The sequence below is a fragment of the Channa argus genome, chromosome 4, assembly GCF_033026475.1.
Source record: "Channa argus isolate prfri chromosome 4, Channa argus male v1.0, whole genome shotgun sequence".
In the NCBI taxonomy this organism is placed as follows: Eukaryota; Metazoa; Chordata; class Actinopteri; order Anabantiformes; family Channidae; genus Channa; species Channa argus.
This window is the reverse complement of record NC_090200.1, coordinates 12,953,876-12,980,927: the sequence shown is the minus strand read 5'-3', so window position 1 is coordinate 12,980,927 and position 27,052 is coordinate 12,953,876. Positions and strand designations below refer to the sequence as shown.

Sequence of the window (27,052 nt, the reverse complement as noted above, 5' to 3'; positions counted from 1 at the left end):
ACATACCAAAGTTGACGTTCACAAAGTTAATGAAACACTGCAGTTTTAGTAGGCACAAAAAAAAAAAGCTTTATGCCTCACTTTAATTGTTAATTTTGTCTTCAGTGCAGACGTTACAAACCAGTGACTGTTTGAGTTGAGTCACACACATTCACACACTTATGAAATGTCTTTACAGTATTGCTATTTTTACTTCCCCGTTTTGCTTCAGATTTTCAGGAACATTGTTCCACAAATCTAACTAGTGCTCAGAGGGGCTCCTTCTGTGTCTGAGCTCTTTCACTGGTCCATGCAGTGAAACATACTTGACAGTTCTCCGCTAGCATCTCACACCTCAGACGGATGTCCTGAGAGCATTTTTCGGATTTCCATCTGGTATTTGGCCATGTTACAAACATTTTAAAAATCCTGTTTAACCATTACCTCCACCAATCTCTCAACAACCAAGAAAACATAAACAAAACATAGACACTAATTACACTTATTTCTGACTGAGTCTCTTAGTTTCTGTTGAAATTTAGGGGATGTAGCAGCATCTGTCTGATTCCTCGTCATTAAGTCCTTCTGGACTATATCCCGTCCAGCAGTGTTCTGTGGTCATTTCACAGCAGTCTGGGCCTTTACAGGCTATTTCTCCATATACTTGAATGTCTTCCTTGTCCTGTCTTTCACAAACCACCAGAATTCATGTTCTCCTCAGCATCCGGCGGGTTTGCCAGGTGTGGAACTTGCTATAGGCTGTCTGCAACATCTCCTCCAAGTGCCCTGTGAGCTGTGGGAACATCAAAGATATTCGATACAACAGCACAAAGCCAAAATAAGGGATTGAGATGGAATTTTCCAGTTATCCTGACTGACTTCAGTCTTGAATCAGTTTCATGAAAGCAGGTTAAATTAAGCTAACTTAAGTTACTTTGTAGATTAATTCTTTGCAGCTAGCATCCCCCAGAGCAGGTTAAAAACCAAGGTAAGATTAATCCTAGAGATTTAATTGTTAGTTCAGTTGTCAGTCCTATCAGTTTTTCAGTCATTCCATGGTCTCCCGTGAATATGTCACATCATTTTAATTATCCCGAATTAATGTTCCCTTCATTGGTCGCCACAGTGAAACGTGGAAGTGGAGTTTTTACGCTGGATGCCCATTCCTGCCTCAACCCTCCCATTTTATCCAGGCTCGGGGCCATAATGGCGGAGATGCTGAAAACCTCAATAAAAGCACTATTTGCACAGTATAAAAAATGTTAGTCTAGCACTGAAATTACTTTCCCTGGCAATAGAAGACCCTTCCACAACAGGGAGGTGTTCTAGAAAAAACAGATAAAATAGATAAAATAAAATTGTGACTGTGACTGATCTTGTGCTCTCTTTAGGAATACTTTAAATGTGCATGTATCCCAGTTATCTACACCTGACTTGACATAGCCTTACCTTCTCATCCTGCCTCAGCAAGCATGCAACGGATTAAGCCAGGATGCCCTGATTCCTCTGGGTTTGTGCAATACCCCACTAGCATGAGCCACTGTGTCAATGCTGACAGTTTAGAGACTTACATTTGTATTAAAGTACTGACGTTGAATCTTCTCCTGGAAAGGACAAAGCTTGGTCATCTGAAATCTCTCAAGGTTTGATTTCATCTTAATCACCTGAAAAGTGTGAGAAGGAAAGGAAAATCATAAAATTAATATAATTATACACCGATCATCTACAACATCATTACCACCTGATGTTTTTAATGTTGTGGTGGCGATTGGTAAATTAAGAGAAAATCTGATTCTGGCCATAGTGAAACGGTGTCAGACCACACGGTGAATTGCAGCTTGCATCTGAGCTGCAGGCCAGTCAGAATGCCCAAGCGGACCCCTAACCATTGCAACACTGATGCCACCTGGTGGTATCAGTCTTGTGACACATCAGTGCAGATTACCAATACAATGACCAATGATGGAGGGTACGATTTGTAGCTAAAACAACTTGATTTGATCAGTATTGCAGAACAATAGGTTAAGAAAACAATACAGTGGTCATAAATGCTACTAAAATCATCATTACAGGACAAGTATCTAACTAGGACAGGAGATGCACCGAACAAGTAAGTGCTGTTTAAAATGTGTTTCGGAGGTAGATGATTTCATGTCACATCTTTAGTGTCTGCTGGTTTAGGCTGTTTTTATCAATGTTAAGGACTGCTGTACTGATAATTTTTTGTATGTATTATTGAAAGTTTCACCTAATTTTTGCCAAAATTATAGGTATCAAATTAAAGAATAATTTTGAGCGACAATAATAACTTGAATTTCTTCCAATAAAGTACATTTTAGTCACCTTCTCCTCCAGAAAGGGTGTGCTAACAGGAAAACAGGACCAGAAGTGCCTCAATAATTCTCCAGCAGCTACATAGAGATGCTTCAACTCTCCCTGAACCTCAGTGGGTACCATCTCTGGGGAAAAAAAGCCATAACACACTAAAATTGAGCTGCAGCTAACACTATTTACAGTGAGTTAAATTAACATCAATGCCAACACACTCACGATTTATGGCTTGCTGTGTTCCTGCCTGCATGAGGACACCACCAGGAGAAAGTGCTGTAATGGCAGAACTAGCCGCTGTGCTGGACAACACCTGGAGATAATATCACTGTTGTGAAAACACCTTAAAGGATGCACTCACAGTTAGAAAAGTTTACATATTCATTACTTTTAGGGTCGAGTGCTATGACCAGAATTTCATATCCTGATATAGTTAATTCCATATTTAATTAAAATGTAATTTTTTTAAAATGTAAATGTAAAGTTTTAACTAAAAATCTCTGAAAATATAACCCTGTAGAAGTAGAAATGATGCTACAGCTGCTGGTGTACAAGTTGCCCAAGATGTGCATTCAGTGTCCACTTGTACACCTGTATAGTCTAATGCAAAAAATCTACTTTTATGGTGGTTATAACATTCTGTTTTTTTAAACTTTCAAAAGATGTTAACGAAATTCCACGTTTTACAGCTGAATCATTTATCAATTGAATGACTGATTGATTGGTTGGGTTTCTTCCATACGTTTAGAGATGTTTCTAATATTCTGCCACAATATGTATGAAAATTTGAATGACAAAAATACAACCACCTCTAAATATAACATATAACATATAACTGTGACCTCAATAGGGAAAATGTTGAATTTACACATTTCCAAGTATGTCACCAAAAGCTCTACACTTATGGAAGTGCTGTTGTACATAACAGCATTAAACTGTAGATATGTCCCTAATAAAATGAACTTTAAGTGTATAGTGTGCATGTATGACCTGAGTGAGGTTAGGTTTGTAAATGGCCATCTCATGCCGGATGTAGTTGACTGAGTCGATGATGTCCTGACTTGTTGTGTACTGCTGGGACTGAAGTGGCACAGGACCATGAGCGTACCTTATAAAAAAGAAAGATGAGTCAGAGATGTTATAATCAACCACTTAACCCAATATCATGTTTTATTCAGATTTTTTTAAATATAAAAGTATAAACATTGAGCAGTGTGATTTAGACTAAAAACATGTTAAGTTATAAAGAAACGTACAAGAAAGTGGACAAACAGTACCTGTCAGACTTCTTGAGATTTAATGCAACTGTTTTTGGTCTGTTTTCCCTTTGCAGATCCTCATATTCTATGGCTTCTTGTAGTTTGACCTAAAAAAATATATAAATAAAGTAAAAATGTTCCCAAAAGAAAAAAACTAAAAAAAACAAACAACAACAACAACAACAAACGATTAAGTCTGATTAAAAAGTTTGCTGAGTTGGTACCTTTTTTACAGGAGGCTGAAAGAAGTCAGAATCCCTTGAGTTCCCATCTGTACTGCTTGTCTCACTAGCTTGGTCAGTTGTCATTTCCCTTTAAAAACATGATGGAGTTTGCAAAAAGATCAACAATGACTGAGAAATACGCAGGTCAATTAAATGTTATTTTTTTACCCCTTGCGTGAGCCTGCCGCCAGAACCATGGCACTGTGATGGTTAAACCGCTTTATAATGGCACAGTTGCTGCTCTCCTTCACTGTCTTGTTTACACTGGAAGTTGAGGGCAGTGCTGTGCTACCTCCATAACCCTAATTCACAGAACATGTGTTTGAGCTTGAAGAAAAGTGAGGAAAAGAAAGCTTATTTGTGGCTCGGGCTTGCAAATGATCTCACCTCATCTAACGATTTATCCTCTAGCGACAGCAGGTCAACCAAAGGATTCTTCACTCCTTGAACCACCATAGACTTTAACCCTGCATAAGAAAATGTTTTATATATATAAAAACTGACCAGTAGTTCTTGCAGTAATTAATTAATACACATACTGATGAGACTTAAAATAAATCCCCCTACCCTTTTCATCCTGCTTTGCACACTCTGAGAAGATATCCTGTGTTCCGGTGTTGATGCGATCTCTGTGAAAATAATGGGACTGGAAAAAGCGGGTCCAGAACTCCTTCTCCGTCAAGTTATGAGGAACATTTTCACTGTATTTCTGCTTCACTGCAAATACAATCCAAGTACGAAAACAGAAAACATTTTAATCCAAACGAGAGTAACTGTTGAAAAAACACCAGATATAATTCTAATATCAGTCAATGGGATGAACAGGAATGTGAAGCATTATCCAGTTACAGGCAAATACCACCTGGTTTTACAAAGCTACCCTTCCTCTCTGTCTGACTTTAAAAATCACTAAGGTAGTCTTTAATGTAGAAAATGAAATGAAAATTTCAGATGTTATCCCTGACATGCTGAATGATGATCAAAGTGGTGATGTATTTGTTTACCTGCAGGGTATGTTCTGAAGATGGATTCAATAATGTCAGCAGTCAGATTATATCTCAGGCCATTGCAACCATCTGTCTGGGGTCTAATGTCTGCCTGTAATGCACGAAAATGTAATGTATTACAATAGATTGTTAATGCTGTGGTATTAATGCACCTGTTATTTACTAAAGCAGTTACAAAATTTTTAATTAGGCTGTGTTTAAAATGTAAGTATGATCCACTCACCAGAAAGGCTCCAGATATACCGACTTCCTGTTTATTGTTGAATAGTGCTTGGTCTGTGTTGTTTGTACCTTCTAATCTGTTGGCCCAAAACTCCTCAGCACTGATCACCTGGCTTACCACAAGATCTTTATATAACTGGAAAAGCACTGGATCTTCTTGAAGCATCCTAAAGTAGAAAATAACACAATCTTTTATACATGATCATGTTTGCTTTTACTTCAACATTTAGACCCAAGAAAACCCTTAATGAAGGGCTTCTACCACTTCAGTAACTTTGACAAGATATTAACTGCTTTTCGCATTACGTTCTCAAGCCTGCATTGACCTACTGTATTGCATGGGTAAAGACTAGAAAAAGAAGTTATTTAAACTACATCAAGATGTTACAAGACTAATTTACAATAGTCATACAATTAATCTTACCTTAATTAAGATTAAAATAAAAAATATGTGTTGACCCACTACATTAGAGATATGCAACTTTCCGGTTTGCACTTGTTTGTCTATCCCACTTGTACTAACAATTTTCAATCAGTTTTCAGTAAGTAGATCTTGAATCTGTTTTTTTTTTTTAACATTACTCAAAAAGCAGTTAATTGTGATCTTGCTGTTGGGTGATTGTAAGTATACATAAACCAGAACTGTGTGTATGGGATTGACTCAAAATAAAAGGCAACAAAGAGATATGTTACCAGAGAAATATACTGCATTAGTATTTTAGTAAAAAACAATAGCTGCAAGTTTGACAATAATCATTATTGATTTTAGTATTTTCATGCTAGTTGTTGCCAATATTAAAAATACAAAATATTAGGAGATTATCCCCTCTGGATAATAAACAGCCAACTCTCACCTGTTTTTCTCCTCCAGTTCCTTGTTGGCTTTCTTCTTGAACTTGGGCAGCAGCTGCTGCAGCAGTTCCTTGGCAGCATCTCGATCTTTGAGTGCACTGCTCTCATTGGCAAAGTGGAATGTGGTGCTCTCGCCGGTGTGAAGGACCAGCTGCAGCTGAACTTTGGCTTTACCATCTGGGCTTATCTTCTGACCTGTCCAGAGCAGAAATAAACGTCAGCTTGAGAGCACCACCACAACACATTATCAGTGCACCAGTTGTCCCATGGTGATGCCCAGTACTCACAACGAATATCTGCATATAAGTGGCTGACCGTGAAGCGGTCTTTGCCCTCTGGACCCCAGGCTATACGTTCAGCCATGAGATAAAGTGTGCCATCCTGCTTTCTCTGACGAACCTTTTTCACTACCAACAGCACCTCCTCTGAGTGTGATGCCATGGCTCAAAATAGAAACTGAGAAAACAGATAATTTGTCAATTATTACAAATAATCATGTTCTGCACAACCGTATGGGTTTCACAGATGTGTGTTATGTTACTAACATGTATTTGACCATTATTAGGGAATTAACATTAGCAGTGTTACGATAGCAAGCACCGACACTCAGACATTTGCACTTTGCATGAGGTGCATGCATGAATAATTTTAGTTGAATGTAACTCTTGAATCGATGCCCCCCATCCTACAACGTCTCAATCATGTTCTATGATATAAAAGCGAGCTTTAACGCTAAACACATGCAAACCACTGCTGTGACGGTTTAATCATATGAACTTAGCTAACCAGCGGAACGTTAGCTAACGTTAACAGTCAGGAAGAGAAAAAGACTGAGAGAAGTAGGCAACAAACTTACTTTACCTCAAAATAAATCAATACTGCAACGTATAACTCGCCTTCCCTCAATACATAATCCCAAACTGGTGTACTGTTAAATATAAAAATTACAAAATAAGTTATTTTAAACTGAATTTAGACTAGTCTAACAGTGAGCGGAGTGACTTAAGAGCCGACATGACTGCCGAGCTGTTGTGTTACATTGAAAACGTTCCGGTGAGATCAAACGATACACAAGTTCCTGCCAGAGCTCAATCGAGTTTTTTTTATATACTTTCTTTTGTCCTTTTAGGCTCTAAATGTACTCTACTAATGTATTGATTTTGTATTAAAATAACACATTTTATCAAATTTGGTCAATTTCGTGCAAACATATTTTAATGAAAATGGAACTTTCTCTTTTCTCTATTCTTTTATCATCCTTTTTTTTTGTTTGTCGAAAACAATACAATGCAGACGGTGATTTCAGGTTCCTGTGATTGGAGGTTATGGAGATTGACTACTAACTGAGCAGTCCAGCTGTACTGTCAGAGACTGATTCAAAATGTTCCAAGTTCCACTACCAACTGATTTTCTTTGATCCACCACCTCCAGCTAGTGTTGCCAAATAGGGTTTTATATCTGAAAGGCTTAAACAGAAAACATTGGGTGTAGTCACCCTGCTGAAAATGTTCCTCAAAGTGGTGTCAAGACCTCCACCTCCAATGTTGGGCGGAATTTCCACTTGAATATAGATGGCTACTTTCACTCCTTCTTCAAAGCATCTGCTCATCAGGAGGAAGAGAATCAAATCATGTTTATAACGAGCAGTGTGCATTCACCAGAAGTACACTCATAAGAGTAGAAGAAATTAAATATTTTGGAGAATGAAGATAGAAAATCTAGATTTGTCTCCAGTTTATTATTATAGTTTCTGACTCTGCACTTGTAAAGGGTAACAACTATATATTATACAGTGCACCAAGGCCACAAGATGCAATTGTATTGCATATTCCTCCCTGGCCAGATGACTTTGTACTCATCTAAGAATTCTAACTGATGCAGATACAAATGACTTCTTAAATCTTGTCTGTTTACATCGGTGACATCTGCCGAAAGGTAATAGTTCATATTCCATATGCAGAATGTGGAATGGGTTGCACAGGATTCTTCTCACTTTCTTCAGTACAAATTGATAATAGATAGATAGATAGATAGATATTTTATTCATCCCAATGGGAAATTCTCATTTTCACAACTTAAAGCAGTAAGACATCCAATAAATACTAAAACAAAAAGGGAAGTCAATTTAAAGGTTCTCTATCTGAATATTTAGGGTGCATTGTGTAGTTTGTAGCACAGTTCAGAACAGTGAGGAACGTCAGCATTGACTTCCCCCCCCACATATCACTGAAGCTGCTCCTATGGCGGGAGAGGATGATGTGCAGTGGATGCAGTGGATTGTCCATTGACAGGAGGCTGCTCAGCGCCCGTCGCTCTGCCACATATGACAGGCTGACCAGCTCTGTGCCCACAACAAAGCCCGCCTTCCACACCAGCTTGTTCAGACATGAGGCGTCCTTCTTCTTGATGCTGCCTCCCCAGCACACCACCGCATAGAAGTGGCACTCGCCACAACAGTCTGATAGAACATCTGGAGCAGCTTTTTGCAGTTGTTGAAGGACACCCGCCTTCAGAGGAAGTACAGGTGGTTCTGACCTCTCCTTCACAGAGGGGCCATGTTAGTAGTACAGTCCAGTTTATCATCCAGCTGCATTCCCAGTTATTTGTAACTCTTTACAAACTCCACACAGTCACCATTGATAGTCACAGGCTCTAGTTGAGTCCTGGGTCTCTTGAAGTCCACCACTATCTCCTTGGTCTTGGTGGTGTTGAGGTGCAGGTGGTTGGAGTCACACCATTAGACAAAGTCCTAGACCAGTTTCCTGTACTCTTCCTCCTTTTCAGTCCTGATACAGCCCACCATAGCAGTGTCATCTGTGAACGTTTGCATGTGGCAGGACTCGAGAGGACCGGAGAGAGCACAGTCTCCTGCGGCATAGGAGACTGTGCATAGGAGCAATGACTTTTCTATTTTATGGTTTTACTTAAGATGGCAAAGTGAAAAGTAGCAAATGCAATTTTTTTTGCATATGTGGAGCAGAAATATAAAAATTATTTTATATTTGTGTCATCTGTGAAATGTCAGTAAAGAGTGTTGCTTATGTGTTCTCAGTACATTTAGTAACCAGGGAGCCACACTTGTCAACTGAAAAAAGTAGGAGTACTTTATCTTGCTGCCATCAAAACCACTCATCTCCACTTCCTTCTTGCTCGTGGTCATTTCTTGATAGCATGAGCATGAATGCATCAAATGGCTGCTCTCTGCTCTCTGAGTACCGGGAATTAAAGTTTCAGACAGGATCTTTATCAGCCACATAATGTTCCTAAAATCTTAAACGAAAACTGCACAGGTAATTGTAGAATTATTAGTTAGTAGTTTGTGCTCTATATCCCTCCGATTATTTATTTTAATTCTTACAGGGATGAGGATGCTCCACAGGATCCCTCACAGGCTGTGATTTCCACTGGCGCAACTGATCTGCAGTTCTTTGTTTGTAGGTAAGTGGAGCTCCTATTATAATTTGGTAAAATTAGTAGTACATTTCTACACAAATAGAAAATTCAAAATAAAATTGTTATTTAGAAACAATTCATTAACTACTTTATATAGACTTCCCCAACTGTAGATTTTCCTTGTTTTATATTTATATTTTTATATGCATATACGGCTATGCATTGGATTCATCAAAGGAAAAATAATTTAGAGACCTTATCTCGTACATATTTTAAGTAAGTGTAAAAGCATGTTGCGCTTGCATCAGAGAGTGCCTAAAAACAATCAAGTGAAAAAATGCATTCAGTGACCATTATTTGTAATATAATGCTGTTAACAACGCAACTGACTCCACTGACAGTAGTACCCCATCAGAGAGTTGTAGCATTGTATAAAAATGACCCCAATTCCAAAGTATTATAAGTTGACACAGCAAGTAGAGGATGATGGTAATGAAGGATCTAATATGAATTGCACGCCCTTTGCTTTAGTTTTTCACTTTCTCATTTCAAGATTGTATCTCTTGATTAGGGTTTTAAATCAGTTAAAAAATAAGAATTTATGTCACATTTTACTGTAATTAATCATTAATATTGACTAACTAATGTCATCTGCTTCTGAAGACAAGTCAGAGCAAACAATGCAATAAAGAGAAAATGTTCAATTTCCAAAAGAGAAAAGCAAAAACATATCACATACTCTCATTCATTCGCTGCATCTATCCTGGTGACATAAAACGTTTCTTTTTACCTTACCCTGGTGGATTGTTTTGGTCTCCTACAGACTAGAGTACATGTTTCCTGCTTGTTCCTGTCCCTGCCCCCAAAGGGGCAGATCCGACCTGACTGCACTGTTTACAATAATATTCTACATGTATTTTGGTAAGTGGGGTTTAATATTTTTTAATAAATCTTCTTTTGTGTAGGAGAGTGCATATTTGCAAGCCTGACTACGCTCTCAGTTTGCTTGGTGTCCTGGCTTTTGTTGAGCTTTAAGTGATATAAAACAGGCTCACTAATCCAGTCCTATGTTGACAAGACATAAATGTCTACCTGATTTACTGTTATTAATTATCCAAATAGTGTTGCTTGGCCTTTTCTCTCTGTTTCCCTTCTCCCTCTCTAACCCTTTCTGTCAATTTTGAAAAAGATGTGAACAACCATTAGCAAAACAAAAGGTATGTGATGCTATGGGCGTCACAAGTAAACAGTCCCCCAATTTCCATTGAAAATGTTACATAACAAATTACCAACTAATAAAAATTTAAAAACACAATAATTGATACGCTGTCAGTTTTATTGAAGTTCAGGACATTCAGACTTTTGAAAAGAAACTACAGCCATTGTGTACCAGAAACTTAAATCTTAGCTAAGTAAAAGAAAAGAAACCCCCTCCATGACTCAAAACACCAAATAATAGTTTGTAAAAGGAACTACCTCCTCAAAAGCTAAAAGAGACTCCATGAAACCACTATGTGCTGTCATCATGAAGAATTATCTGGACCTGGCTCCCTGACAAAAAAGAGAGACGGTGATGACAGCTATTCTGCTGTTGTCAGACAGAGACAAGCTCACCACTGTAGAAATGCACCAGTTAAGAAGTTAAGGTTTATGTTGGTGCGTGATGCTATATCAAACATATCATCTTATAATAATGTAAATGGGAAAACAGGAGTGAAACTTGGGGTGTTTCTAAAATTACCTATGTGCTTGACATTAGACCTGCGTTTTGTATGTGTGTAATTTAGAATTTGTTGGTATCCTTAGTCACAAGGTTTTCAATGTATGCACATTTTTAAGCACAAGAAAAAAATGTATAAATCTGACTGCGCAGAAATATGTTTTCAAATACAGTAGTATTTATATAGCATCACTGGTATTAAAACACTAAGGGTTAACAGCTCAAAGTGATATGCTTCTTGGTAGAAAACATTTCTAACAACAAGATTTCTGATATTGTAAAGGATTTGGTCTAATTTAATCTACAGTGGCAAGACTTCAGATAATGCACAGAGGTGTATCTTTAACATTGCATCTCTAATAGTTGTTGAGGAGAAGTTTAGAAAAGTTTATTAGGAATAACCTTCATTTAGTCTTCATTTTCTTCATGTTTGTCTTTGGTACTTTCAGTACATTTAGCGACCTGGCAGCCGCACTTGTCAACTGAAATGTAGGAGTATTTTATCTTGCTGCCGTCAGAGCAAATCATCTCCACTTCCTTCTTGCTCGTGGCCATTTCTTGACAGCATGTGCATGAATGCATCAGACTGTTGCTCTCTGCAGAGTACCTGTAGATACAGTTTTAGAGAGGATCAGTGTCAGTCAAATGTTCAATATAAACAAAACTTCATCTCGAGAAATACTCTTCACATGCAAACTGGACAGGTGATTTTACCACAATTAGAACTTTATGTAGTTTGTGCTCAATATCACTTGGATAATTGGTAGAAAACCTTACATGGATGAGGATGCTCCACAGGATCCTTCACAGGCTGTGATTTCCACTGGCACAACAGACTTGCAGTTCTTTGTCTGTAGGTAGGTGGTGCTCCTGTTCATTTGACAGTTGTAACGAGGAGTACCTGGGAATAAAATGGGATTTTTCTTTCGGTCTTACTAACAGTACATTCACATTTTTTTTGTCTCAGTTAAAAAATAAAGAAAGAAAATCTAATATGTGGGAGGGTGTTAAAAGGTTCAGGTTTTGAAATGTTACAAAATAATTCTGGTCAGACACCAGATGCATAGTGCATGTCAGACTAAATGATTAAAGCAATAAAAGCAATATTTAAGAGAGACAAACAAACAAACAAAACACAATCCCACCCAAATTGTTTCTTTTCCTATACCACAATCAGTAATGAGTAAAGGAAATCAATTATCATAGACTCTACCATAGAATTGTAAATAATTTAAACCTATGCAAACAGTTCAAAATTGGGTTTATGAAGTGTTAAATGTGTGAGTAATTTTATTTCAAAACAATATGAAATACTGTGTAATTTGTCTATATATTCTAAACTTATACTTACAAGTTCTGCAACAACCATTCTCGTCAGTTTGTTCAGTTCCCTGTAATTGAGATGACATGGACTGTTAAAAATGCACACAGAGACTGACAAACATTAAAAAAAACATTTTACTTTTATAGAAATTTTAAATTTATGCTCCTTTCACCACTGGATTATACTTACAGGAACACAGTTGTCAGAATCAAACTCTGGACATGTTGTTTGGTTTTTATAAATAATAAAATCATCGTTCACTTTCTTGCAATCAAATGTGATACATTTGTCACCTGGGGGTGACCAGGACTGAGAGGGCTGTCAGACGTGTAAAAGAGGTAGAAATCATTAATATTGTCACTAATAACACAGTTTAACTTTACAGACACTGATGAACATTAATACACTTTTCTTACATTAATAATTACGGGGCCTTTGATGCCTTCGATGTTCAAAACACAGCTTGTCTTTTTACATGATCCACAACATTGTCCAGGTTGCATTTCATAGACAAAGCCCTATTTAAAAAAAAGAAAAAAGACAAATCAAGTTTATCTCTAACTTAAATTAGTTACATGTATACAGTGGGGCATGGAATGCTTACAATTGTGCCAATAAAACTACAGTAAATGTACAAAAAGTGCATAGTAAAAGTAGAAATGAAGACAAATGTGAAATGTGAAATACGTGCATGCTTGCACACACTGATGTGTACTGGTACTCTCCAGTGTACTGGTGTTCAAAACCGGGAGCATTTTTTTCTGTATATTAGAGACCAGAAAGTTAGATAGGCGGATCAGAAAATATAGTTTGGGAGTGAATGATGCCGCCTTTCTGTGGTACCTTCTACAGCATCTATCACAGTAGTGTTACCACAGATGAGAACCTAACAGAGGTAGGATTAATTGTTATGGAAGCATTTCCTGTCTTACCATTGATTTGTTTTTACAAGAAAAATCTAAAATATAGATATCTGAAAAATTATGTATCAAAGTACTTGTACTCTGTTAACCTTCCACCACTGCATGTATACATAACTGAGTAACTGAACTCCTAGTTCTATGTGTGAGGAAGAAGTTGGTCAATGTGACATCATACTGACCATTCTTTTAAATAACAAAAAGAAACCATAATTTCTTGCTATCCATTTGTAAATCTAATCATTTCAGCACTTTTGGTTTTGTGTGCACAGGGTTTGAAATATCTAACTGCGAGATTTCTGCCAACAACCAAACAAAGGTAAATGAAAGCAGGTGTTGACATCAAACTGCAGACTAAATATTACTCTTACTCTGGATAACCTACACAATAAATTCTCACCAGATATTTACTTGGAGTAGCACAACCAATTAAATTAAATTACTGTCCACTGTATTGGACAGATAGAAATCTCAGTCAGATGTATGGAATAAATAGAATTAAAATATCTATGTTGCTGGATAGAAAACACAGAAAAGGAAAAAATTTTCATAAGTCGGTGCCTCCAGAAATCTGCAAAATGACAATATTTACCAGCTTCAAATCAAAATTATTTAAATGTAAAAAGGTACCTCTGAACATTTTACGAAACATTCCATTTGACGGCACTCAATCTTATTCAGGTTGCTGTCAGTATCCACAGTTTCAGTACAGTAGCACTTTTCACATGGGCCTTTGGGGACATCCATACCAGGCTGTGAACAGTAAAAAGTAAAGTCTGAACCAATCTCCTATAAAGGCTAGCAAAATAAGTGTCCAGGGCTGATTACAGCTGAATTCATATAACTTTATTCTTAAAGTCATACTAAATCTACAGAATGCTAAATTTATGTATGCTAACAGACTAAAAGTAACACATTTATACATCTAAAAAAAAAGTCTATTTACCTTATACTCAGTATCATTGAAGACACAGACGCCTTTGGGTACTGGATATAAAAAAGTAAAAAAATGATGATCATATCGAAGACCTTTGCTTAGTTTAAATTAAGCCTTTATCCAGAACTTACCACAGCTATAAGAGGGGCAGCATTTATCATTTGACATGGTAATCTCCAACTGAAATCCCACATTGCAATTCTTTGTTGAACAGAGGCTCTTATTACATTCTGTTAAAAAAATATCAGATACAGTAAATGAAAGTAGTCAGACAGTAGAGGAAAATATGTAATTACATGTTAAACAGATATAGCACATAGCAGTCATAGAGCATACTTTATGCAAATATAAAACTCAGCACATATTATAATAACTACACTACCAGCTGTTCAACATCTTATTAAAGCAAATATCTAATTACCCAATCAGAGGGCAGCAACTTCAATGCATTTAGGCATGCAGACAGGATGCACAGCATCAGAATGGGTAGGAAAAGCGATGTGACTTTGAACATGACATGACTGTTTGCTACCGAGGAGCTGGTCTGATGATCTCAGAAACTACAGATCTACAGGGATTTTCACTCATAACAATCTCTAGGGCTTTCATTGAATGGCCTGAGTTCTCGGGGAAAAAGGCCTTGTTGGTGCCAGAAATTAAAGGAGAATAGCCAGACGGGTTAGAGCTGACAGTAACACAACTGTAACTCAATTATAGCCTCAAAAATTTGACAAAATATTGGAAAAATGTTGCCTGGTTTGATAAGTCTCAATGTTTATAGCACCTTGTTGAAAATCTGCCACGAAGAATTAGGGCAGTTCTGAAGGCAAAAGGGGACCAACTGGGTAATAACTAGGTGTACCTAATAAAGTGGACTTCGAAAGGACAAAAAAAATAAATAAATAAAAAAATACAACTAAACTATCAAGCTTTTAACAATTAATATTCTGTTTACATTACAAACTGGTGCACCATATCTTTCTCAATGTCTTTTTTGAAGACACAATTGCAGGACAAGGCGTTTTGTCTTAATTATTTTTGGAAAAGCTTCTTTCTTTATTCAGGACATGAGGTGCATATTGCTATCCTTTGCTCATTACCATTTAACTCTCATGACAGCCCCTTAAATCATGTTTTAAAACTCATTGTAACATTGTGTCAGCAGACACAATAGGAAGGTGTAGTATTTTAAATCACTCACCACATGTCTGTTTCGCACAGCAGTCCACAGTGCGGTTCACCAACACCTCACCTTCCTTAGTACAGATAACTGGTTCTTGTGTGGGACACGTGAGAGGCCTACACTGAACACTGAAAGTGTCTTTATCACAGACACACTGCTGACAGCCACTCTGCCAAGTCTCACCATACTGTTAGGAACACAATTTTTCATTGTATTAGAATTAATAAAATCATTCATGTTTTGAGGTCATTCCTATGATGCCAGGTCACATGGAAAGTTCATGGAAAGGGCATTATGGACAGTAACATTGAATCTGAATTTTTTATTTTTTTTACTTTAGTATTCTTTTTAGTTTTACTGTTCACTCGGGAGGCAAAACACAAGTTATGTTACACTTAGACGCAACACCTACATGATAAAAGCCCCACAACAAAGCCATCTTAATCATAAAAGCAGTCAACGCACTAAGTGACAATTGTCATGCCACAGATATTTTTAAAATTGTGAATTTCAGGCCAAACACTGCAGACAGTATCACAGCGCACTGTGTTCCATTCAGCGACACATCAAGTATGGGGAGAAAGCCAATGTTTACATGACTTGGTGGCATCACTACAAAAACCTCAATAGTACAATTTACCTTTTTAGGTTTGCCATCAGGTCCAGTGCAACCTGCAACAACAACACAGTCAGTTTATCAGTACATTTATCCATTCAGAAAGAATTTCTTTTTTTTTTTCTTTTTTCAACACAGAAAATGCTCTTACAGGAGGAGACACAGATGTCAGAGGCTGAGCTGAACAAAGTCAACCCCTCTGGACAGAAACATCCCTCAGTGACTCGACAAGTTGAGTCCTGGTTGTCTGTTTCTCCCTGGCATCCTTGTGTGTACTTTTCATTGTATCTAAATATATAGACAATTGAGAGTGAAAAACCCAAATGATTAGTATTTAATGCAGTACACGCAGTGCTGATTTTTTGGGGCCAGTAGTTTCAGTTTGTACATTCCTGGTCCCTTGAGGATGAACCGTAATGACCTTGGTGATCCACTGACCATTAAATTTGCATTTGTTTTAAATTAAATAGCTCATTGGTATTTGGATAGATGCTATGACATTTGCTAAACTAACCATGAGGATCAAATGTTTTCAGTTTAATAATCCCTTTAAAAGTTTATTTAACTTAATCATTTGGCAAATACTATGGTTTATCACCATTAACCAGTTAAACCACTTTGTGTTGATGGTACATATTTAAATGCTGGTCTGCAAATACACTGAAATTACTAAAACTGTGTATATGGTAAAAATGTATATCTGCTTACAATTTGCATGTTGGCATGCCATAGTGACCATTTTAGCATGCTGACTAACATGGCTTTAGAAATGTAAGCTTTGTCAAATGAAATATTTATGATATATTTAGTACTGAATGATTACCTTGCATTGCACGTTGGCACAACATTTGTCTCACAGGCTTTGTAGACTTTATTTGCTGGGCATTTATATTCTGTAACAAGAGAATGTGGATTTAGTATCAGAGTAAATATCATTGGAAAATAATGCTAAAAAGAGAAAAAGCAACGTACCACACTGTCCATTTGTAGCACTCCTCCAGTCTACACAGACTGAAGATTCAGCACACATTGTGGCGTACACCTGCAGACTGGAACAACCCATGGTGGAATTGGGCATGTGGCAAACATCAAATTTACAGGCCTCATAGAAGTGTTGTGGGTCAATTACTTTGTGGCATTTCTCAAACACCCTTAATATAAAAATCAAAGGAAAGTAAGTTAATTGGAGTGGTACTGCATAATAAACTGAAATGTTCATATTTCTGTAAATTCTTACTTGCTTAACAAAATTTCACAAATAACAGGTTTGCAGGGTGTTGGTGTTGGTGTTGGTGGGTATGGTGGTCTTGGAGATGGTGCTATGTTTTCACAGTACGTCTTGTTTTTGTCGGGTACATGCCAGTTATGTGCCATGTCAGAGCATGAGGGGCTAATCTGGCCATTTGGTAATCTGCAGTCATTTTTCTGGTTATTGTCACAGGTACCTTGTAAAAATAAGGACAGCTGTAACAAATAGTGTTTGGAACACTAGTGCTTTTATATTAAATCAAACTCTGTTTCTACATTCTCTACTATGATGATTTGTTTATCAACTTAATAATTCTGACAACAAAATGATACTCAGCAGATTGATCAGCTTACCACACTGTCCCTCTGTGTTGCCGTGGAAAAGGGAAAAAGGCACCTCAACGCTGAATACAAGCCCTTTGAATGTTACAACTGCTTGAATTTCCGGGATTGTCAAAAGCAGCTCAATTGCTGTACTTGTGATGGTGAAATCCCCATTAGAGTAGGTCGGGATTACCTGCTTGCCATTGATGTACACCTAAAAATATGGAACATTTATAGGAGTGTTTAAAGAAAGGCCTCAGGGATCAGTGAACACAGTGTAACACTTTTTTCTATTGAATGTTCTTTAAATATATTTAGTAATTAATTGTAGACAGCTTGCTGTGGTGGTATTTACCATGTTCACAGTCTTTGGCCCTCTTTGCTGCGTAAGAATAATCTCATAGTTTTTGTAATACACCATCAAGGCTTTAGCACAGGTCACAGTTCCAGAGGCATCACAGTTTTCATTGTCAATATAAACCTTAAAATTGTATTTGGGAACAATCTCTTGGACCAGGACATATGTGCAGTTTTCCTGGAAACTGTAATATACACCATCAAATGTCACATAATGAGGATCTCCCCAGCCAGAGCAAACACCTGCAAATAGTAGATGATAGTGTTTAGTTCAAAAAAGTATACTAGAGTTTGCTGTTTTGTAATAAATACATTGCATTCACAGATGGTTTTAGACACTGTAGTACTTTTCTCAGATTAGAAATAAAATTCTTCAAACTACTTGGTCGACTTCCACATTATCTAGTTATGTGTGCACTTTATATTAGCAATTTCAAATTTCAAAAACCTTTGCACATTTATACAAATCATAATGTACAATTGTCTGCAGTTTTGTACATTCTAATTGCTTATAAAATGTTGATCAAAATGTATTATACTGGTTTTAGTTGAATAGTCTTACTTTACCTTACTCCATACATGCAAAATTGTGTTTGTCTATTGTTTGTCTAAACTGATAAAGCGCTCTATAAAACAGCTTGGAAGTGTATCTCCCAAACTTTCATTTGGTAAGCATATATACACAAAGCAAAGTCACAAAGTCTTGCAATTTCTAAACCTGTGAAAAACTGTAACATCACTGTATATTGTACAACAATGTATTGTCGCAATAGCTTTAAAATTCTACTTGAGTGTAAAGGTTTTTAACTTACATCGGCAGTCCTGGTGGAAACAGCAGCCTCCTTCGTCATAAACTCTCACTGGTTGCAGTTTATTTACACATACAGGAGTGGTCACTGTTTCACATGGTAAATGTTCAGTTACCACTGAACCATTATTACATTTTGATGTGGAGCAGGAGTCTGGCTTCCAGGATTCGCCATGCTAATGATGATTTTAAAAAGTACAGTTAGCAAATCATATAATAAAAATAAAAATAACATTTTCTTATGAAGTTTAAGGAACAGTCGTTAAATTTTTACCACAGAGTACCACACAGCTATGTCACCTTCAAACAAGCAACTGAAATAAGTAGATATCAACTGTAGAGGGAGCAGACCTTGACCAACGAATCCTGGAAGATGGAATCAGTGCTCATTTGCACAATGGGGAATTTGTCTTGTATAACATGCATATGGCCTTTTTTGACTAATTTTGTTTTGCAAGTATTTTTTGAACATATCTATGACATTTTATTTACCCACACTTGCTAAGAGTTTTCCAAACCCATCCTTATGAACACCCTGCATGCACAGATCAGTCCTTGTCCCTGTGGGGCCGTAACAAATATTTCTTTTGGGGGCCCCCTTTCAAAGAATGTGGATGGTATTTTATGGGATGAACAAATACCACAATTTGTTCTCTTGTAGTGCAGTTAGAGGTTGAGTATGGTTGGGGTAATTTTTCAGAGATTTGATTACACTTTTCATAAGGACTGTCTCTTCAGAAGGAAACAAACATTGTGATCTGTGGATGTGGATTTTCAAACATTTGTAAATTTGGGTGTACCTACCCTTTAAATAATAAGCAAATTTACCTTCATGAAACCCTGTGAATTCCTAGGAGAAGATAATACAATACTGCAGAGCAAATTAGCTGACAGTGGCAGAATGTTTTTATTATTAAAAATTCACATCTGTGTGTTAACGTAAAATTATCCTTAAACTGGGCCAATTACAGAAAGTCGTAAAAAAATTTATTTTGATTTTTTTGACCTACTATCAGTGCCACAATCAAAAAACTTAAATGAGGATTGCAAGACAGAGGCCAGTACTAGAGGGGGCCACTATCCACCATTAAAAGGCTGGTTTTTTAACTTTATAAAACAATGCTCGGTTCAGGTAAAGCTGTAGTTACTATAGATCTGCCTCAATTGTAACATCATCGGTCACCGATACCGGCCATAAATTCTAAACATATGTTTTTCTTTCCCGATGAATCAGATGACTGAGAATTTTTTAAATGCACTGGAGTTGGTTCACCTGCTTGGGCCTTGATACTCCCCATGACTTGGCCACTCCGGTCATCTGCTCGCGCTACAAGAGACGCCATGGTTTTTGTACTTTAGCTGCCAGCCTGGGGCTATGGTCATGCTGGGTACACACCAGTACTATGCCTACTTTGATTTGTAGGTGTCAAATTGTATTTAATTCCTGAACATCCATCTGTTGCCTGTTCATACATCTGGCAGTTATGATCTGCCCGGCTGTCCTACATTCTAATAAATGGGTCCAACTCACACACACCCCCCCACACTTATTTAACAATGGAAACCCTGGAAATTAAGTTATGTAAAGTGAAATTTTATTAATGCTTGGGGTCCAAACATTATAATATTTATTTATAGTATGCACGATTTATATAAAATTTTCACTTTGCAACGAAGAAGTTCTTTAAAGTGTAGTTATAGATCTAAATTTAAATACCTTTCTAGGTGGTGTGAGATAATCACAATCTTTTTTCGGAGGTGTCACTGTAGTAGTGGTGGTTGGAGTAGGGGTAGGGGTATTGGGAGTAGTAGAAGAAATACATGGTCGAGAATCTTTGTTAACACTGCAAGTGGAATTGCAGTATGCTGTGAAGCACCATCCTGCAGCATCAGTCTGATTGTATATGATGCTCCCTGTATTGGAATAAATCAAAGTCAATAACATCAAAATAAAACAAGGGTTAATGACCACACTTCCTAACTATAGTAAAATATCCATCCAATGTGCAGGCCAACCAGTAAGAATCCACATGAACAAAATAATGAATGATAATGACAATAAAACAGTGCTTACCAGGAGAGAAAATCTGACCCAAGTATTCGCAGGAACAGGTAGTGATAGTGGATGTTTCAGGGTTTGTTGTGGTGGGTTGTTCTGTTGTTGTTGTGGTACTGGCTGTTAAAGGGGTTGTTCTGGGGGGTTGTTCTGTTGTTGTGGTACTGGCTGTTTCAGGGGTTGTTGTGGGGGGTTGTTCTGTTGTTGTTGTGGTAGTGGATATTTCAGGGGTTGTTGTGGGGGGTTGTTCTGTTGTTGTTGTGGTACTGGCTGTTTCAGGGGTTGTTGTGGGGGGTTGTTCTGTTGTTGTGGTACTGGATGTTTCAGGGGTTGTTGTGGTAGGTGGTTCTGTTGTTGTGGTACTGGATGTTTCAGGGGTTGTTGTGGGGGGTTGTTCTGTTGTTGTTGTGGTAGTGGATGTTTCAGGGGTTGTTGTGGGGGGTTGTTCTGTTGTTGTGGTACTGGATGTTTCAGGGGTTGTTGTGGTAGGTGGTTCTGTTGTTGTGGTACTGGCTGTTTCAGGGGTTGTTGTGGGGGGTTGTTCTGTTGTTGTTGTGGTAGTGGATGTTTCAGGGGTTGTTGTGGGGGGTCGTTCTGTTGTTGTTGTGGTACTGGCTGTTTCAGGGGTTGTTGTGGGGGGTTGTTCTGTTGTTGTTGTGGTAGTGGAAGTTTCAGGGGTTGTTGTGATGGGTTGTTCTGTTGTTGTGGTACTGGATGTTTCAGGGGTTGTTGTGGGGGGTTGTTCTGTTGTTGTTGTGGCAGTGGATGTTTCAGGGGTTGTTGTGGGGGGTTGTCCTGTTGTTGTTGTGGTACTGGATGTTTCAGGGGTTGTTGGGATGGGTGGTTCTGTTGTTGTTGTTGTATCTGTACATTGGTTAATGCAACATTTGACGCGTATTTCATAGTCATAGCAAATAGGAGGTATACCTTGCTCTTTGTTATAACAGAGTAGTCCATCTTTTGGGCTACAACTCACTTTTTGACCGAGATCATTTAAAGACAAATCTTTGTATTTTGTTGCTCTACATTCTATTTCCACCGGCTCAGTGCAAACACTCTGATCTGGAAAAGAAACTTTTTCTATGCTTTCAATCTCTTTTCCATCAGGGGTTTGGTCAGGGTAATGATTGTTATTCCAATCTGACCAACTGCAAACAGAGCAGTTCGGGGGTTGTGTTGTTGTTGTTGTTGTGGTGCTGGCTGTTTCAAGGGTAGTTGTGGGGGTTTGTTCTGTTGTTGTCGTGCTACTGGATGTTTCAGAGGTGGTTGTGTCGGGTTGTTCTGTTGTTGTTGTGGTACTGGCTGTTTCAGGGGTTGTTGTGGGGGGTTGTTCTGTTGTTGTTGTGGTAGTGGATGTTTCAGGGCTTGTTTTGGTAGGTGGTTCTGTTGTTGTTGTGCTACTGGATGTTTCAGGGGTTGTTGTGGGGGGTTGTTCTGTAGTTGTTGTGGTACTGGCTGTTTCAGGGGTTGTTGTGGGGGGTTGTTCTGTTGTTGTTGTGGTAGTGGACGTTTCAGGGGTTGTTGTGGTAGGTGGTTCTGTTGTTGTTGTGGTACTGGCTGTTTCAGGGGTTGTTGTGGGGGGCTGTGCTGTTGTTGTTGTGGTAGTGGATGTTTCAGAGGTGGTTGTGTCGGGTTGTTCTGTTGTTGTTGTGGTACTGGCTGTTTCAGGGGTTGTTGTGGGGGGGTTTTCTGTTGTTGTTGTGGTAGTGGATGTTTCAGGGCTTGTTTTGGTAGGTGGTTCTGTTGTTGTTGTGCTACTGGATGTTTCAGGGGTTGTTGTGGGGGGTTGTTCTGTAGTTGCTGTGGTACTGGCTGTTTCAGGGGTTGTTGTGGGGGGTTGTTCTGTTGTTGTTGTGGTAGTGGACATTTCAGGGGTTGTTGTGGTAGGTGGTTCTGTTGTTGTTGTGGTACTGACTGTTTCAGGGGTTGTTGTGGGGGGTTGTGCTGTTGTTGTTGTGGTAGTGGATGTTTCAGAGGTGGTTGTGTCGGGTTGTTCTGTTGTTGTTGTGGTACTGGCTGTTTCAGGGGTTGTTGTGGGGGGTTGTTCTGTGGTTTTTGTGGTAGTGGATGTTTCAGGGCTTGTTTTGGTAGGTGGTTCTGTTGTTGTTGTGCTACTGGATGTTTCAGGGGTTGTTGTGGGGGGTTGTTCTGTAGTTGTTGTGGTACTGGCTGTTTCAGGGGTTGTTGTGGGGGGTTGTTCTGTTGTTGTTGTGGTAGTGGACGTTTCAGGGGTTGTTGTGGTAGGTGGTTCTGTTGTTGTTGTGGTACTGACTGTTTCAGGGGTTGTTGTGGGGGGTTGTGCTGTTGTTGTTGTGGTAGTGGATGTTTCAGGGGTTGTTGTGGTGGGTTGTTCTGTTGTTGTTGTAGTACTGGTTGTTTCAGGGGTTGTTGTGGTGGGTTGTTCTGTTGTTGTGGTACTGGATGTTTCAGGGGTTGTTGTGGTAGGTGGTTCTGTTGTTGTTGTGGTAGTGGATGTTTCAGGGCTTGCTGTGCTGGGTTGTTCTGTTGTTGTATTTACAACCACTGGTCTTGTTGATATTGCCGTTGTGACCTTTGACCCTGTAAAAACTTCCTGTGTTGTGTGTGTAAATGTTATTGTCTTTTCTGTTGTAGATGAGGAGGTTGATATGGTTGTGGGTAGTTCTGTTGTTGTGCTACTGGATGTTTCAGGGGTTGTTGTGGGGGGTTGTTCTGTTGTTGTTGTTGTGGTACTGGCTGTTTCAGGGGTTGTTGCTGGGGTTTTTTCTGTTTTTGTTGTGGTAGTGGATGTTTCAGGAGTTGTTGTGGGGGATTGTTCTGTTGTTGTTGTTTTGGTAGTGGATGTTTCAGGGGTTGTTGTGATGGGTTGTTCTGTTGATGTTGTGGTGCTGGCTGTTTCAGGGGTTGTTGTGGGGGGTTGTTCTGTTGTTGTTGTGGTGGTACTGGCTGTTTCAGGGGTTGTTGCTGGGGTTTTTTCTGTTTTTGTTGTGGTAGTGGATGTTTCAGGAGTTGTTGTGGGGGGTTGTTCTGTTGTTGTTGTTTTGGTAGTGGATGTTTCAGGGGTTGTTGTGATGGGTTGTTCTGTTGATGTTGTGGTGCTGGCTGTTTCAGGGGTTGTTGTGGGGGGTTGTTCTGTTGTTGTTGTGGTAGTGGATGTTTCAGGGGTTGTTGTGGGGGGTTGTCCTGTTATTGTTGTGGTACTGGATGTTTCAGGGGTTGTTGGGATGGGTGGTTCTGTTGTTGTTGTTGTATCTGTACATTGGTTAATGCAACATTTGACGCGTATTTCATAGTCATAGCAAATAGGAGGTATACCTTGCTCTTTGTTATAACAGAGTAGTCCATCTTTTGGGCTACAACTCACTTTTTGACCGAGATCATTTAAAGACAAATCTTTGTATTTTGTTGCTCTACATTCTATTTCCACCGGCTCAGTGCAAACACTCTGATCTGGAAAAGAAACTTTTTCTATGCTTTCAATCTCTTTTCCATCAGGGGTTTGGTCAGGGTAGTGATTGTTATTCCAATCTGACCAACTGCAAACAGAGCAGTTCGGGGGTTGTGTTGTTGTTGTGGTGGTGGTACTGGCTGTTTCAAGGGTAGTTGTGGGGGTTTGTTCTGTTGTTGTCGTGCTACTGGATGTTTCAGAGGTGGTTGTGTCGGGTTGTTCTGTTGTTGTTATGGTACTGGCTGTTTCAGGGGTTGTTGTGGGGGGTTGTTCTGTTGTTGTTGTGGTAGTGGATGTTTCAGGGCTTGTTTTGGTAGGTGGTTCTGTTGTTGTTGTGCTACTGGATGTTTCAGGGGTTGTTGTGGGGGGTTGTTCTGTAGTTGTTGTGGTACTGGCTGTTTCAGGGGTTGTTGTGGGGGGTTGTTCTGTTGTTGTTGTGGTAGTGGACATTTCAGGGGTTGTTGTGGTAGGTGGTTCTGTTGTTGTTGTGGTACTGGCTGTTTCAGGGGTTGTTGTGGGGGGTTGTGCTGTTGTTGTTGTGGTAGTGGATGTTTCAAGGGTTGTTGTGGGAGTTTGTTCTGTTGTTGTTGTGGTACTGGGTGTTTCAGGGGTTGTCGTGCTACTGGATGTTTCAGAGGTTGTTGTGTCTGGTTGTTCTGTTGTTGTCGTGCTACTGGATGTTTCAGGGGATGTTGTGGGGGTTTGTCCTGTTTTTGTCGTGCTACTGGATGTTTCAGGGGTTGTTGTGGGGGGTGGTTCTGTTGTTGTAGTAGAACATTGGTAAATGCAACATTTGACTCGTATTTCATAGTCATAGCAAATAGGAGGTATACCTTGCTCTTTGTTATAACAGAGTAGTCCATCTTTTGGGCTACAACTCACTTTTTGACCGAGATCATTTAAAGACAAATCTTTGTATTTTGTTGCTCTACATTCTATTTCCACTGGCTCAGTGCAAACGCTCTGATCTGGAAAAGTAACTTTTTCTATGCTTTCAATCTCTTTTCCATCAGGGGTTTGGTCAGGGTAATGATTGTTATTCCAATCTGACCAACTGCAAACAAAGCAGTTTGGGGTTTGTTTTGTTGTTGTTGTGGCAGTGGATGTTTCAGCGGTTGTTGTGGGGGTTTGTTCTGTTGTTGTGGTAGGTGGTTCTGTTGTTGTTGTGGTAGTGGATGTTTCAGGGGTTGTTGTGGGGGGTTGTTCTGTTGTTGTTGTTGTATCTGTACATTGGTTAATGCAACATTTGACTCGTATTTCATAGTCATAGCAAATAGGAGGTATACCTTGCTCTTTGTTATAACAGAGTAGTCCATCTTTTGGGCTACAACTCACTTTTTGACCGAGATCATTTAAAGACAAATCTTTGTATTTTGTTGCTCTACATTCTATTTCCACTGGCTCAGTGCAAACGCTCTGATCTGGAAAAGTAACTTTTTCTATGCTTTCAATCTCTTTTCCATCAGGGGTTTGGTCAGGGTAATGATTGTTATTCCAATCTGACCAACTGCAAACAAAGCAGTTTGGGGTTTGTTTTGTTGTTGTTGTGGCAGTGGATGTTTCAGCGGTTGTTGTGGGGGTTTGTTCTGTTGTTGTGGTAGGTGGTTCTGTTGTTGTTGTGGTAGTGGATGTTTCAGGGGTTGTTGTGGGGGGTTGTTCTGTAGTTGTTGTGGTAGTGGATGTTTCAGGGGTTGTTGTGGGGGGTTGTTCTGTTGTTGTTGTTGTATCTGTACATTGGTTAATGCAACATTTGACTCGTATTTCATAGTCATAGCAAATAGGAGGTATACCTTGCTCTTTGTTATAACAGAGTAGTCCATCTTTTGGGCTACAACTCACTTTTTGACCGAGATCATTTAAAGACAAATCTTTGTATTTTGTTGCTCTACATTCTATTTCCACTGGCTCAGTGCAAACGCTCTGATCTGGAAAAGTAACTTTTTCTATGCTTTCAATCTCTTTTCCATCAGGGGTTTGGTCAGGGTAATGATTGTTATTCCAATCTGACCAACTGCAAACAAAGCAGTTTGGGGTTTGTTTTGTTGTTGTTGTGGCAGTGGATGTTTCAGCGGTTGTTGTGGGGGTTTGTTCTGTTGTTGTGGTAGGTGGTTCAATTGTTGTTGTGGTAGTGGATGTTTCAGGGGTTGTTGTGGGGGGTTGTTCTGTTGTTGTTGTTGTATCTGTACATTGGTTAATGCAACATTTGACTCGTATTTCATAGTCATAGCAAATAGGAGGTATACCTTGGTCTTTGTTATAACAGAGTAGTCCATCTTTCGGGCTACAACTCACTTTTTGATCCAGATCATTTAAAGACAAATCTTTGTATTTTGTTGCTCTGCATTCTATTTCCACTGGCTCAGTGCAAATACTCTGATCTGGAAAAGTAACTTTTTCTATGCTTTCAATCTCTTTTCCATCAGGGGTTTGGTCAGGGTAATGATTGTTATTCCAATCTGACCAACTGCAAACAAAGCAGTTTGGGGTTTGTTTTGTTGTTGTTGTGGCAGTGGATGTTTCAGCGGTTGTTGTGGGGGGTTGTTCTGTTGTTGTGGTAGGTGGTTCTGTTGTTGTTGTGGTAGTGGATGTTTCAGGGGTTGTTGTGGGGGGTTGTTCTGTTGTTGTGGTAGGTGGTTCTGTTGTTGTTGTGGTAGTGGATGTTTCAGGGGTTGTTGTGGTGGGTTGTGTTGTTGTTGTTGTGCTACTGGATGTTTCAGAGGGTGTTGTGAATGGAGCCACTGAAGTTGAGAGCGTTGTTGTTGTTAAAAGTCTTGTTGTTGAAAATGTTTGAATTGTCGTCACAGCCTCAGTTGTAACACTTTGAGTGGAAGACTTTTGAGTTGTTGTTGTGACTGTCATTAAAAAGTA

The 27,052-nt window shown here is 38.9% G+C and overlaps 2 protein-coding genes across 4 annotated transcripts in view; both read right to left on the bottom strand.

Moving 5' to 3' along the window:
- Window positions 1-69: 69 nt before the first annotated feature.
- On the bottom strand, window positions 70-6,898 carry gtf2h1 (general transcription factor IIH, polypeptide 1). 3 transcript variants are annotated; one of them, XM_067500013.1, is made up of 15 exons: window positions 6,728-6,898; window positions 6,159-6,327; window positions 5,874-6,066; window positions 5,021-5,186; window positions 4,795-4,888; window positions 4,358-4,507; window positions 4,178-4,257; window positions 3,959-4,092; window positions 3,791-3,878; window positions 3,585-3,673; window positions 3,298-3,415; window positions 2,530-2,620; window positions 2,323-2,438; window positions 1,551-1,643; window positions 70-772 (listed from the first exon to the last, which is right to left on the bottom strand). In XM_067500013.1, the coding sequence occupies exons 2-15, from the start codon at window positions 6,310-6,312 to the stop codon at window positions 686-688; spliced, it is 1,653 nt and encodes a 550-aa protein (XP_067356114.1). In that variant the 5' UTR covers window positions 6,313-6,327; window positions 6,728-6,898; the 3' UTR covers window positions 70-685. The 3 variants fall into 3 exon arrangements, 2 of the variants coding, with proteins under 2 accessions (XP_067356114.1, XP_067356113.1); XM_067500012.1 differs by having other exon boundaries at window positions 6,733-6,898; XR_010914083.1 differs by lacking the exon at window positions 70-772 and having other exon boundaries at window positions 2,323-2,436; window positions 6,733-6,898.
- Window positions 6,899-10,582: 3,684 nt separating this feature from the next.
- LOC137125050 (mucin-5AC-like) overlaps window positions 10,583-27,052 on the bottom strand; it is a 29,599-nt gene continuing 13,129 nt past the window's right edge. Inside the window, exons 30-48 of the mRNA XM_067499947.1 lie at window positions 20,776-27,036; window positions 20,419-20,615; window positions 18,706-18,877; window positions 17,892-18,136; window positions 17,567-17,750; window positions 17,202-17,409; window positions 16,937-17,115; window positions 16,788-16,857; window positions 16,116-16,252; window positions 15,989-16,020; window positions 15,367-15,535; window positions 14,297-14,395; window positions 14,175-14,215; window positions 13,859-13,981; window positions 12,725-12,826; window positions 12,498-12,626; window positions 12,336-12,375; window positions 11,762-11,885; window positions 10,583-11,591 (exon numbers count right to left, since the gene is read on the bottom strand). Of these exons, the coding sequence (XP_067356048.1) occupies window positions 11,393-11,591; window positions 11,762-11,885; window positions 12,336-12,375; window positions 12,498-12,626; window positions 12,725-12,826; window positions 13,859-13,981; window positions 14,175-14,215; window positions 14,297-14,395; window positions 15,367-15,535; window positions 15,989-16,020; window positions 16,116-16,252; window positions 16,788-16,857; window positions 16,937-17,115; window positions 17,202-17,409; window positions 17,567-17,750; window positions 17,892-18,136; window positions 18,706-18,877; window positions 20,419-20,615; window positions 20,776-27,036 (8,711 nt within the window). The 3' untranslated portion in view covers window positions 10,583-11,392. The remainder of the gene's footprint in view (window positions 11,592-11,761; window positions 11,886-12,335; window positions 12,376-12,497; window positions 12,627-12,724; window positions 12,827-13,858; window positions 13,982-14,174; window positions 14,216-14,296; window positions 14,396-15,366; window positions 15,536-15,988; window positions 16,021-16,115; window positions 16,253-16,787; window positions 16,858-16,936; window positions 17,116-17,201; window positions 17,410-17,566; window positions 17,751-17,891; window positions 18,137-18,705; window positions 18,878-20,418; window positions 20,616-20,775; window positions 27,037-27,052) is intronic.